General features: G+C 39.5%; 1 protein-coding gene across 4 annotated transcripts in view; it reads right to left on the bottom strand.

The window, feature by feature from the left end:
- GBF1 (golgi brefeldin A resistant guanine nucleotide exchange factor 1) overlaps positions 1-13206 on the bottom strand; it is a 97848-nt gene that overhangs the window by 35078 nt on the left and 49564 nt on the right. For all 4 annotated transcript variants that reach the window (XM_048946456.1, XM_048946453.1, XM_048946455.1 and 1 more), the window contains exons 4-8: positions 8776-8907; positions 3782-3900; positions 3070-3178; positions 2640-2700; positions 1412-1466 (exon numbers count right to left, since the gene is read on the bottom strand). In XM_048946456.1, coding sequence (XP_048802413.1) covers positions 1412-1466; positions 2640-2700; positions 3070-3178; positions 3782-3900; positions 8776-8907 — 476 coding nt within the window. The remainder of the gene's footprint in view (positions 1-1411; positions 1467-2639; positions 2701-3069; positions 3179-3781; positions 3901-8775; positions 8908-13206) is intronic.

Raw genomic sequence — 13206 nt, 5'->3', positions numbered from 1 at the left:
AAGGAAAAATAAACTCAAAGAGACAAATAACGTGGCAGAGTGCTAGGCTGCAGGGAAGACTCCCACCATGCAGAGCAAATACACAGTACAAGGTAACTGCACAGATCAGACACAAGGCAGAGAATCACTGAGCTTGGAGCAGCCATCACTTGATAACGGAAGCCTTCCCAAATTTAACATTCACATTAGACCTCTTCTGCACACAGACCATGACAAATTCTGTACCTGCAGTAAATTAAACTAATCCCTTTTAATTTCCCTTAGGCTAATCTACCACCAGCACACATCTAGTCACTTTTCTTCCACAGCAAAGGAAACAATCATGTTCTCATTAAATTACTACACAGAAACTAAAGCACCAAACTTGTTTTGGATTACTAAAAGTAAGTATTCAGACTCTCAAAACACAGCTATACTGGCTCTGAAATGTATATTTACAAAACACAGATATTTTTATCAAGTCATTTGGAAAAAAATAAGTTATAATGCTACAAACAGTATAATTAAGCAAAGTTTAAAGAGGCTTTTTCTTCTCCAGCATTTTTTTTCTGCCCAATTACTTTTAACAGTACAATCCTGTATATTTATTGACATTTCTTATATGGATTAGAAAGAATATGTATGTATACAAGTATACATGGAATTCCTTAATTGGACCTATCTTCACATAAGAACTTGCTAGACTTATAAGCATGTGAGGCCACATTTACAGTACTGTTATACTGAACCCAGCTGCTAAAAACGTACTGGATGGAAGGAAATAGTGCTGATGAACAAACCCTGATATTTAACTTCAAAAACTGTTGACTTAAGGAAAGGGGGGGGGAAAAGAAGAAAAGAGCAGTCTACTTTGATTTGCCTGCTAACTGAGATGGCATTATCCACCTGAAGTAAGGTTTTTGCTACAGAATGCTGCCCCTTCTAGAAGCTACCAAGACTTTTTCCGCAATAGTTTGATTTCATGCTTCTTTCATGCTGTTTCACCAGCCTCAAAAAATTGCCTCAAAAAATCCCTTTTTACTTTCTGGGCAATTACATTTTGAGAGCTCAGTATTATTCCTGTAGTGAACAAGAAAAGATGAGTAAGAAGCTGGAGAGAGAGCAGAAGCAAATTATCAGAAGACACAGGCATCAAGTTCCAAGACTCATTGGGTTTTCTAGCCCATAGCAGCTATGATTGTTCCCACAAACCCAAATGACTACTGAGGCAGCAGTGTACTTCATAAGATCCACAACTGCACTATGGGGACATAATCCTACAGACTTAAATGAATGTAGTTCAACATGCTCTTTTAGTGAACTATGGACTTAAGAGAATGAAGAAATACATAGATGAAAATAAGTAATACAGAGATGAGCACAAGCCCCAGACAAGAAAGAGCTGAACAGCAAGCACAATAGTTAGCCTTACCTTCTTCATGTTAGTTCCCATGTAGCTTTTAGGCTCTTCTTTAAACTGAGGCAACCTAGAAGACAAAAAAAAAAAAAAAAAGACAAAATACATCAGTTTTTGGGGGTTAAGAAAGGAGAAGGAAAAAAACAGTGGTCTTTCTAGTCACACTGCAGTTAACAAAAAAGTAAAATTAGGTTTACTCCACAAAAAAAGAGTCCTCTTGATTTCTTTTCCTGACAAAAAAATTTCTGAGGGGAAAAGCAGGTGTAAGGTGCCTCACATGCTATTTGGCTGTTTCTGTGTGAAAAAGAAGATGGCAGTACTTAAAAAGTAAACAGGTATCCAAATCATCCCTTTAGGCACTGTCTTTGTCTTGCTACTGTCTCCTGATATCCATAGGCCTCATCACAAAGGACAGAGTTTTTACACATTCAGTAATGGAAAGCATATCAATTTCACATAAGCATTTGGAGAAAAAGTGTGTTCTCTCCTGTTTGATAACACTTGATTCTGACTTGATTCTGTCCTGTGCATTGCACAGAGTGCAGAAAGGAAACAAAACTTTAGAACTTACTGAAACTGAGTGTGGCAACAGAAAAAAAACAACTGCTATGAGACCTGTGTTTCAGAAACAGTCTGACTGTAATCTTTTCCTACTCTGACTTCACAAGATTGGATAAATAGTTTTTAAGTTAAATAACTTTCTTGAATTTAGAAGAAGTAATCTCAATAATTACCTGAAAGCTGCTGAAAATGGCAGAACATTTGTCCAAAAGACACATGATCTCAAGAGTATAAAATTCTCTTTGATGCACAAGGTCGAAACTCCAAACTTGAAACTCAACCTGCGACTATCCAACACTACAATATCCATTCTTTCTCCTGGAGAATATTCTCTCTCCTGAAGAGAACTGTATTTTTTAGAGCACTTTCTTCCTTTTTTTTTCTTTTCTTCCACATTTCTATGTCCTCAAAGAACTGGTTTCCTATTCTAAAGCTCTTCATTACTTAGCTGTCCATCTCTCCTCAAAGGACACCTTAAGCTGTGCAACCTTCCCTACCTCAGTCTCCCTGAAGTCTGACAGGGTCAGCCCAAGAGAAAACTGCCAAATCTTTCATCCCCTTCCACCTCTAAATAATGACCATTTGGGATGATTTTTCTGAGGGTTCTTAAGTGGAAGTGTGGAATCTTTCTGTCCTTAGAGGGCCATCTCGGCAATGCTGAGGCAAACACAAGCAGGTTTACCTTGTGAAGAGCAGCTGCACCATGTCGACCAGAGTGTGCTCTGCAGATTTTCTCAATAACTCTGTGAAGACAAAAACAAATAACACAGGTGTCATTACTCAGTGTGATATTATCAAGAGGCTTCTTCAAGCAGACTCCCCTCCGAGCCTTGTTTACAGAGATTACGGCAAATTTATTAAAACCAGCTCCAAAACTGCATTACTGCAAATGGGAATATAATCACGAGGTGGCGCCACAAAGCTGAGAAAAAAACGAGTCCAAAGTTACACAGTGAACTCCTAACAAATTGTCCATGAAGCTGTAGAAAGACACGCTAATATAAAGCTCAGCAGCTTTCCAGGGCTGCGTGTTCCATAATACAAGTAGTTAACCAATACTGAAACAGATCATTTCTTTGGAGTAATTGCAGTGAAAATACAAAGAAACTTACCACTGAGTCTCATTTCAAAGCATATGCGGAAACAAGACTGCATGATCTCACACACGGATTCATTGGTGAGGTGGGCTCCCACAGGAGTGAGCAGCAAGGTTCTCAAAACCTGCAAAGTACCGAGCATGTAAGTCAGATGGTACCAGTGACTCTTGTATGCATTTCCTAGAGAAGGCTGGCTTCCTCAAGGACTCACGGAATTATAAGCAGAAAACCCAAAGGTTTCAGCAGTCATTTCCAACTGACTGCTGTCCTCAAGACACAAACAGATTAGGAGACAAGAACGATCTCCCAGTCCAACTCTGAAATTAGAGACCTAACATGCTGCATGTTACCTAAAGTTTAAATTCAGCAACTAGCTATCTATCAATAATAGACCAAAACACTCAGCCTTTACGAATAATTTTTCTCAAAATTAAGTTTCTGAGCTCCATATGTTTAATTTATCCCTCAAAACACAGGCCATCCACAAGGTAGGATTATTAACGCCACCGCACGCCACAGCGTGCTTGATTTACCATCGTTTCATTTAATCATTTTCATTTGAAAAAGCTTTTACCGCAGGTATATGACCCATCTGTTTAAAAATAAAGTCTGTTGCTAAGCTCAGATAGAGTCAAAACACCGCTGCCTCCTCCTCATCTCCGTGTAACAGGATATGCCCCACAACAGGCAGCAGCCATTATGGTAATTACCTTTTCTCTGCACTTACCTGTAGGATCTTCATCAAGACAACCTCATCACTGGCATGATCTGTACCCACAAATCGGGCATGAGTGACAGCATCTGCCATGTTCTCCATTCCCTCAGCTGTGCCTTCATGGCTGGGATCTGAGTAACAGAAAAAAAATGTAAGACAGGGAAAAGCCGCCTACAGCCTACCACCTCTGTGGGGAGACATCTACACAGAGATACTTTGCTCTCATCTCGTTCCTGAGTTTGCATAACTCAGAGTGAGTTACCCATTCAAGAGAAAATTCACCCCCTACTGAAAGAAAAACTTTTTAATGGGAGCTTTCAGCAAGACTTTATCAAGAACCTACTTAAGATTTGAAGAAACACTCAGCCTAACATTTGCAAATGTTTTTACAATTGCAAAAACATATAATCTAACAAAGAAGAGAATTACAATTTAGTTTGTTTCTGGCTCCACATTTTTTAGACATTAACTGCTACAATTACCTCCCATTCCCTACAATGCAACACAATCTGCTGTTCAGTACATTCAGTTCTTCCTTGGGAATGAAGAGAAAACAGATTTTAAACACAGGGAACCTCAAATTTACCCCCATGAGGAGAAAATACCAAACAGGTTCCACTAAATTGAGAAGGAAAAATTGTCTCTTGTTCTACATCCCTCCTAAGGAACAAAAGTTGGAGAAGGAATGGACCAGTGGTTTTCCCCAGAGAAAACAACAGACACGATCACAGTTTAGATATCAGAGTTGCAGGCCTCCCGCTTCCATCATTCATCACAGCTCTTTCTCTCTATTTCAGTCTTTTGTAGCTACAAACAATGGTGCAGTTGAGAGAATGTTTAGAACAAGATTGTTGCTAGTAACCGTATCTTGTGCCACATAACAGTGGCTTCAGAAAAGTCGCCTCCAGCTTTGATTTCATTTTCACTTAAACAATACGGCACTGGGCAAGAATCTTGTTACCTTCCTACTTAAACAGTTGTTAGAAAAAAAAGACGACAACCTAAACACTACTTAATACCTCATTAATTGGCAATGGGGCTTCTTGAATTCCAGCAAGAATGAAGCAGACAGAGGAACCAAGTGAGACCTTGTACACTTTGCAGACTCCCTCTTTGACTCCAGTTACATTCGCAGTCACAGGCTAAACGCTACGCACTATAGAAAACTGCTCTTATTGTGATCTAAAGAGAGCAGCCTCTACCGGGGGAACCTCTATGGGTTCTGAAGGGGTGCAGGATGAGAAACTTCTCGTAGTCACACAGAACTGAAGTCCCACCTGCATACCTAAGAATTTAGTCTGCACAGGAAGAACACTGCTTCTTTCCTATCTCTTACACACCCTTACTGAGAACAGAGCTTGCCTACTGTTGACAAACTTCTGCGTATGCACACAGATTTCGCATAGTTCAGAATGTTTGTCTCCTGATTCGCTAGCTAGTCAAGCCTCAGTGACTTACAAGAGGGGTTCTAAGACCACTGGCCATTTTTACCTGCTTCATCAATTAAACGAGGCAGAAATCAGTGGCATTTCAATCCCAGCACTTACAATAGCATCATCACTGTTAAACAACCTCAGCACTACAGTGGCAAGAAGTTGAGCAAGCATTTGAAGGAAAAAAAAAAAAGATCTGCATCAAGAAAAGCTTCCATAGGCAGAACATGCAGAATCACTTCATTGTAAACTCTTCCAGTGGGTGTGAGTTCCCCTAGGTGTAGGGATATATTTTTAATATGTTATGGATATATAGCCTGTGTGAAAAGGCAATGCAAGCAAGTTGTATGTATGCTTTTTTTAACAGACCTATGACTTTGCTGTTCTAGCCCCTGTGTTCAATACCAGTAAACACTTCTCCCCCAAAACACATCATGCCTGACTACTTCATTCCTGGTTCCCTGGAACAGCTCTACAAATTCAGGTCAATTTATAAAGCCTCTTGAGTTCAATTAAAAGCACAGATACTTCCACTTTGCAGAAACAAGACAGAGAAAAGCTCAACATGCTTCTTTGTTCCCTGATGAGAAAACAGAACAAAAAGATGCATTAATGTCTGCTCAGAATCAATAATACAAGAAGTTTATGCGAAGTAAGACACCCGTTTGAAAACTACAGTGCAAAAGACCCCATATAGACTTAGATTTCATATGGGGTATACTTCCACAAGTAGGGAAAACAAAAAGCAGAAAATTCAGGCTCTGATGGTTAACATCAGGGAAATCCAGATATGTGCTCAGCAAGACCTTTAATGTAACTGAAGCTAATCACTAAGGAGACAGAGAAGGCAGAGGGGAGAACAAACTTCAAGCTCCCCAAGCAGCAAGTCCTATTGCTGGAATCCAAGCAACAGCTACTCGCCCTCAGATCTATATCCTCAGGTATGTCAGGGAAAGTTAACTTTAGAAATGGAGCCAAAAGCTGCTGTGGACACACTAATAATAACAACACAAGTACAAAACTTTTCTGTAGAAAATACAACAAATAAAATTCTGAAATTCAGCCACTAGTCTTCCTACAGGTCATATTTGAGCTCATCAAAAAGGCTGGTCACCAACTGCAGCACAGAACTGCTGAATAAGGAAATAACTAATCCAAGGGATACAATCAATACTGTACTGCATTGTCAAAAAGCTTTCTTGTGATTTAAAAGTTTCTATGCCATTTATTGAACGTAAGACATCAGTAATGTAAAACAGCAGTACTTACTACAGAGTAGAGGATGATCTCAGTAATGCTAGCTATTCCTTTTGAAACACATGCATAGTTACTATAAAGTCATTCAATCTAACTCAACTGCTGACTGCATGCTATACCACCAGTGAACTGTTGCATCCAACAAATTCAGAATAGATCTTTGCATTTCAGACTAACAGACATGCAAAATCTAGAAGGCTACTCCATAATTATTCTTACTTTTAACTATTTTTAAAACATGCTTCTCAGCAATACTGGCCTGGAAAGCGGACAGATAACCATCTGGTGACATGTGACACAATAAGAAAAACAGTGAAACAGCACACGGATTAGCCATGAAATGTTTTGGAAACGGGAAAAGAAAGGAGCTTTAAACAAAGATAACCTATCAAAGGAGTTTGGCCTTTTCACTGCCAACTGCTTTTAGGCTCACTATGTGGAGCAAAAGCCATCCACTCATAAAACAGACACAGCTAATGACACTCTAGGAAATAGTTCTGTTTTCACCAATCAATTATGCAGCATCAGAAAGCATCATAAATATCAGCTACACTGCATTTTCCTGACTGTAGTTATGCTGGAGTTGTTTCTTCCTTATTCAGTACAGTTCAAAACAGGTGCATACATTAAGGACAGCTCTAAGCTGTGTTTGGACTTTGGACAATCTTTAGACTACTTTTAGTCTTATGTTACAAAGAGAAACATAAGACCAAAAAGCATTAATTTAACAACACAACCCTAGCCAGATGTTCAGGCAGCACCACTAATCCCAGCCTCACTGGTATCTGGAACAGCACAAAGGACAAGGACACTGTGAATGTCACCTAAAGCAGGAACCAAGGTCTTCATTCACAAGCCCAGTGCCACAACAAAAGCCAGGCAGAAGGTCTTTCCTATTGTCTACTACAGCTCATGTACTGCTACAGAGATACACTCTTCCCAGAGTAATCTAATAAATACTCAAAATAACAAGTATTCAAAAGATACAGATTCTTAACCACTCTTTCCTGTTTCTGCCTCAAATCAAGTATTTGTAACCAGCTGAGCATGCAGACATTTGTCATTTGACATGTGATATCAACCTCATGTCCCAACACCATCCAGATCACATCCAATCTAAAATATTTACATTACTGCTTAGGCCTTCAGAAAGATGTACTTCATAGGCTTATTTACTAAGATTCCTTTATTGTTCTACAAAGTGACATCAATATTTCATCATTTTGGTCATTTCTTGCCACTTAATTATACCCAACACTGCCGACTAACTCAAGCCTTGATGCCACTAAATGTAGTTAATAAATTCCTGCAAGATCCACCTTTCCTCATGCTTATTACAGAGAACAAAATACTTAAAAGAGGAGAGGAAAAAAATTCAAATGTGTTCTTAAAACATAAGGGAACAAAAGAACCAAGAGAACTGGACTTGAGGGGCAGGAGGAAGTGGTAAGAGATTTGAGACTATGCATCAACAACCATCATAGATTGCAAATTCTGTAATGCACAGAATTTGGTACAGGTACGACCAGAAGGTACTAACAGAATTTACAGAGAAAAGTCAAGCATGGCTCGTAGCAGAATGACACACTAAAGGCAAAGAGAAAGCAAGTTAATGAGTTGCTACAAGCCAGCTGAGCCACAGCAACTGACTACACACGCATGTTATTAGCTTTTCAGAAACATCAAGAAAGATCCACACATCCCAAAGACCATGGAAAAATAAAGTGACTGTATTTTACTTCATACTGGGACAAAGAGTATACATAAGAACCACTAACTCATACACTCAAGTCTGACTGAGGTAATGGCAAGACTCTCTTTGCCACAATGCTTACAGCAACTTAAGAGTACTGGTATGCCATTGGACAGGGTCCTGGACTGGGCAAAAACATCTTCACTCTAGAGCAGAAATGTTAGTCCACAAAATTAAAACTCTTCTCTGCTTATGTGCATGGTAACACTATAGTCCCTGGTGATGTTTTCTCAAGCATGACCCTTCTACTCAGATTGCATCTGAAAGTCTGAATTGCACTTGGTGAGTACCAAAGCTCAGCAGTGTGCTGTAAGCAGGTGTGCGTCAGGGCAGACCAGAAGCCATGGCTTTGTTTCCAGCCTTTATTACTGTAGTGCCATGAAAGATCAGCAGGAATAATAATGGGAAACTGCAGATGCATATTTCCCCAGTATTAACACCAATTTTCCTCTTCCTCCCATTTCCTCATTAAGACTGCAAACACAAATCCTGGCCAAAAGCACATGGCAAGGAGATGCATCTGGCTGGCATTTTGGTAAACCCCAGGAAGCCACGTTACATACCTATCAGTGCGTATGAGAGGAACTTATTCACAGAGGTGAGGGCCAATCCAGTTATAGGACCTGTAGTGTCTTCAGAACGGATCACTTCCAGGAAAGGCCGAAGAAAGACGTTGGGTTCAATTTCAGATAGCTCTATTAAAATAAAAATAATAATTAAAAAAGACATTACACTTAACTCCTTAGGTTTCATTTTGGTTTCTTTTTACAGATCTACAGCAAGCCTCATCCATGAGGAAAGAAGCTTGCAAGAGCTTTGTTTCAGAAGTCTGGAAGGTCAGTCTTTTTAATATTATATATTTCTAAAAGCAATGGTTTGGGAAGCTTGCCATTTCTTTCACAAACTGAATGATCTTCTGAACAGTTTTTTGGAGCCTTCTAAAACAAATCTAACTATAAGAACATTCTGCAAACACAGAGGCAGTGCTACCTAATTTACATTTTAATTAATTGGCAGATATGGTTGCATTTTTCTAGTAGCTCCAATCATGTGAATTATGTAGAACCTATGTCCACCTTCTGCCACTTTTGTAACATTCTACTACACATACAAGCCCATACTAACCACATGCAAAATATAAGATCAGGATGGATCTCTTGCAACAATTTTCCCAAATAAAAATTGCTTTTCTGTAACACAGGATGTTTTCTTGGTGAAGACAAAAAAAAAAAAAAAGACAAACAACCAACCAACAACTAGAGTAAGTGGAAAAAATGACAACACAAGGGACAAATATAGGATGAGTCCTGAGGAGGACCTAGGAAAAAAAAGCATTCAGAAGGAGGTGAAGTCAACCACAATACAGCCATTACAGAGGCAAAGAAGAGAGTATTGAAAGTGACACAGGTAATCTCGAGGCCAGAATTTATGCAGTACAGATCTATTTAAGTACAAACACTTGGCTCAACTTGCTGAAATCTGCATTTTATTCCCAATAAAACAGTTATCAAGTCTAATGGTCACAATATCAGAAACATTGGCTTTTACATTTTCAGTGATACGGTATTTCAATTAGGTGTCATAAGAGCTTCTCTGGTACTGGGAAGAAAAGGCCTACAATTCTTGAATCGGTACGAGAGAAAGAATCTGCAATTCCTGAATCTTTAAGTAAGTTACTGGTTTTATACTTGCCAACACAACCCAATAATTTTATCTGAAAAAAAAAAAAAAAGCATGTATAATTATCTTAGAATCAGGAAGATTTAAGTTCTCTTTTATCACATTTCCTATTCTTTAAGTATCAAGGTAAAAAGCAAACAGAAAGCATCTCAACAAAGACCTTGGAAAAAAATATTGTGAGGAAGCAAAGGAGAAAGAACAAAAGTTTTGTTGATGTTTTTGTTGTTGCTTTTTTTTTTTCTGCTTTAAAGTGTGCTCTCCACAGACTTAAAAATGCAACAGTTTTGCAATTAACTGAAACAAAACTGCAATTAAAAGAAGGAACTTCAACCCCTTACCTTCCAGCTACTAGTTCAACTCAGGCCTACACTATTAACTTCTGAGAGGTTAAGAGGAATGTGATGATTCACTCTTTTTGGCTTAAGGACAACTCCCCCAACTCATCAGATAATGTTCTGGTGTGGCATTACAATTGTGTCACCTCCCGATAGCTCACAGAAATGCAGAGCATCATAACACATTCTTTCATCAGTATTTAAGTGTGCTTTGCAGAGTGCTTGTCTGTGGTTACAAGCATTTGGAACATCAAATATAACAAGACAGTAGGGACCAACACTCGAACTCTGCCTTCCTTCCCCAAAGCAGATCCTTTCCATAGGGATTCTATTTTTTTCTTTCAGTTGGAGTCCTACGAAAGACAAGATGGAGGTAAATCTTGTGAACTGGCTGAAGACCAGATTCCCCTGTGGTTAAACAGGAAGTCTACTCTTCCATAAAGATCACAAAATGGTTTGCCATAATTAGGGTATAACTTTAACACATGCTGTTGATTACACAGCAGCTCTGGCCAGCTTCCCTGACACTCAGAGACATCAGCTTTTATGGTAACACAGCATTTTACATTAAGCTCTCTGAAACAGATTGCGTACGCTGGAAAACTGTTTCAGACTGGATAGTTGCTGCTGTGTCATCAAAAAAATATCAAAAATATAATACACACGAAGAGAGTATTTGTAGTGCAAGATTTACCCACCAAAGAACTACTCTCTCAGAGCTCTAAATGTCAGTGAAATGCCGATCACATCGTTAAAACTTTGCAAAAGTTTTATTTAGTAACACTTCTCATAATACTTTGGTAATGAAGGAACGTGTTCATTAAAATAAATTCTTCTATTCATAAGTTAAGACTACATGAAAGAGAAGCTTACAGGCATCTAAAGAGAACCTGCTAGATCACATGAAGTCTGCAGCTTTCTTAGCCATCTAACTTTGAAAGCAATGCAGAGCTCTCCTGAGTAAATACATACACAAACAAATAAATTCAGAGATTTTCAGGAAGGGCAGTAAAATAATGGTAATTTTTATAATTCCTTTCCCAAATACTGAATGCTTGAAATTATGTACTTGAACTTTCATAAAAATTTTCCAAAAAAGCAGCTCTGATTTCTCGTCGCATTGATTCTTGCAATGTCAGAACCTGGCAGAGCAAGTGAGAAAACCACAGCCACTGAGAGCTTTGAGAAGTGCTGATAGAGATGCTTCTCCAAATATACTTTTCAGCAAGAGATATTTCGTAGTGTTTGAACTAGAAAACATGGGATGCTACTCTGCTTAGACAACTATATTCAACTGCAAAACAAAAAAAAAACCTACAAGCCTGACCTCAGCCTAAGATACTACCAGAGGTAAAAATGAACTAGCATACACAGGAGACCCAAGCTTCGTTAGAGACTCCTACAGACAGCCTTCTTTGTCAATCCACACCCAGCTAGAGAAAACAATATTAAAACAAAATCTAGTCTTTTACGAAGAGCCCAGACTGTTTTAGGGACCAGAAGGAAAGCCCATCCCATTCTTTTAATATATGATCCCTGCGCCCCTTCACTGAAATTTCAGGGAAGCCAGCAGAGATGAGCACCAAGACAGTGCCCCAAAATGCTCGCTAACCCAAAGTACTGTGTAGAGATCAAAAAGCAGGGGAGGAATACCTTGAGCAGCTTATCAGAAAGCCAACTCCAGGCTGGCAATTTTAATATGAAGACAGAATTCCTCAAAGATCACAGAGCTTCCCCTCCCTCAACCTATGGATTATTTGCACTTAGGCACACATGTCTATAAAGATATTTAAACAACTAATTCATGTTTAAGCACCTAGCTCCCATCCCAGCAATCCCACCCAGCCATTCGGGCACTTCAGCAAACAAGCATCGGCAGACCTCTGGCGCTGCTCGCTCCTGAAGCTCAGGAGCAGGTCCCTCTCGGAAAAGGTTTCTTATTGTTAGCACACTGTTGGCACATTCCTGATCTAAAATGCTCACACAGGCTGCTTTCTCTGGCAGTTAAACTCTTCACTCATGAATGACTCTTATCAGGATCGGCTATGCGTTCCGAATCAGAGTAAGTGAACGAGAAAAAATTGTTTATGACAAGTTATTTCAACATCATTTGTCCCCAGGACAGGCAACTGCAACTCAAACCGCATGACCTAGACTCCTCTTAGGCAGCAGCTGTTGGCCTTTGACGCCCAGCCTTCAGAAAGGCTGTTTGAATTTTATCCCACGCACCCCTCCAAAGCAGACGCGCTCAGACAAGAACGATGCTTAAGCACTGCTTATGCACTGTGCTGCACAATGAGCAGGCATTCTATTTCCTTCTCAAGATGAGAAAAAGACAAAAATAACACTAGCAGAAGAGAAGTCCAGCAATTCAGGACTTCTGTCTAGAAGCGTACTGAATTATGCCACCGAAAAATGAGGCACCAGCAAGAATGCCATGGCTCACCATCAAAAGCACTTTCTGCAGACCCTTCTGGTCTGACACTCTATGAAGCTTATTCTTGGTTCACCCACTAACCACCAACACTTTTTGTCTTTTTAGCCAAGGTGAGAAATTACCGCATTCTCTCTAAGCAGGCTAAAGGAGGAAGTACAGTTTCAAGTACAAAGGACAATGTTGTATTTGCCTTCTAAAACCATGGGAAAGCAATCAGTAGCCATGCTTCTCAGACTTTCAAAAGCATTTCTAAGGTCTGACTGCTGGACTAGCTAGCAGCTTATTCTCCCTCAGATACAGGTGTAGGATCACAGAGCAAGGAGCAACTCCTTTGACTGAGCCCTATGACTATCCATTAGTTCATTTAGAAATTACCAACTCTATCAAACAAAATATTGTAACTCATTCCTCCCTAAAAATCTTCATGTCTTGAATTTGCTGCACACAGAGTAAGTTAGGCAGCAGCCACAGAACAGCATACGCAAATCGGTTCTGGTTCCCTTGGCAAAACTACAACTTCATCAGCTCTGCTGCTGATGAAT

The sequence above is a fragment of the Lagopus muta genome, chromosome 5, assembly GCF_023343835.1.
Source record: "Lagopus muta isolate bLagMut1 chromosome 5, bLagMut1 primary, whole genome shotgun sequence".
Classification (NCBI taxonomy): domain Eukaryota; kingdom Metazoa; phylum Chordata; class Aves; order Galliformes; family Phasianidae; genus Lagopus; species Lagopus muta.
The sequence above is the reverse complement of the archived record's forward strand: the minus strand, read 5'-3'. Positions and strand labels throughout refer to the sequence as shown.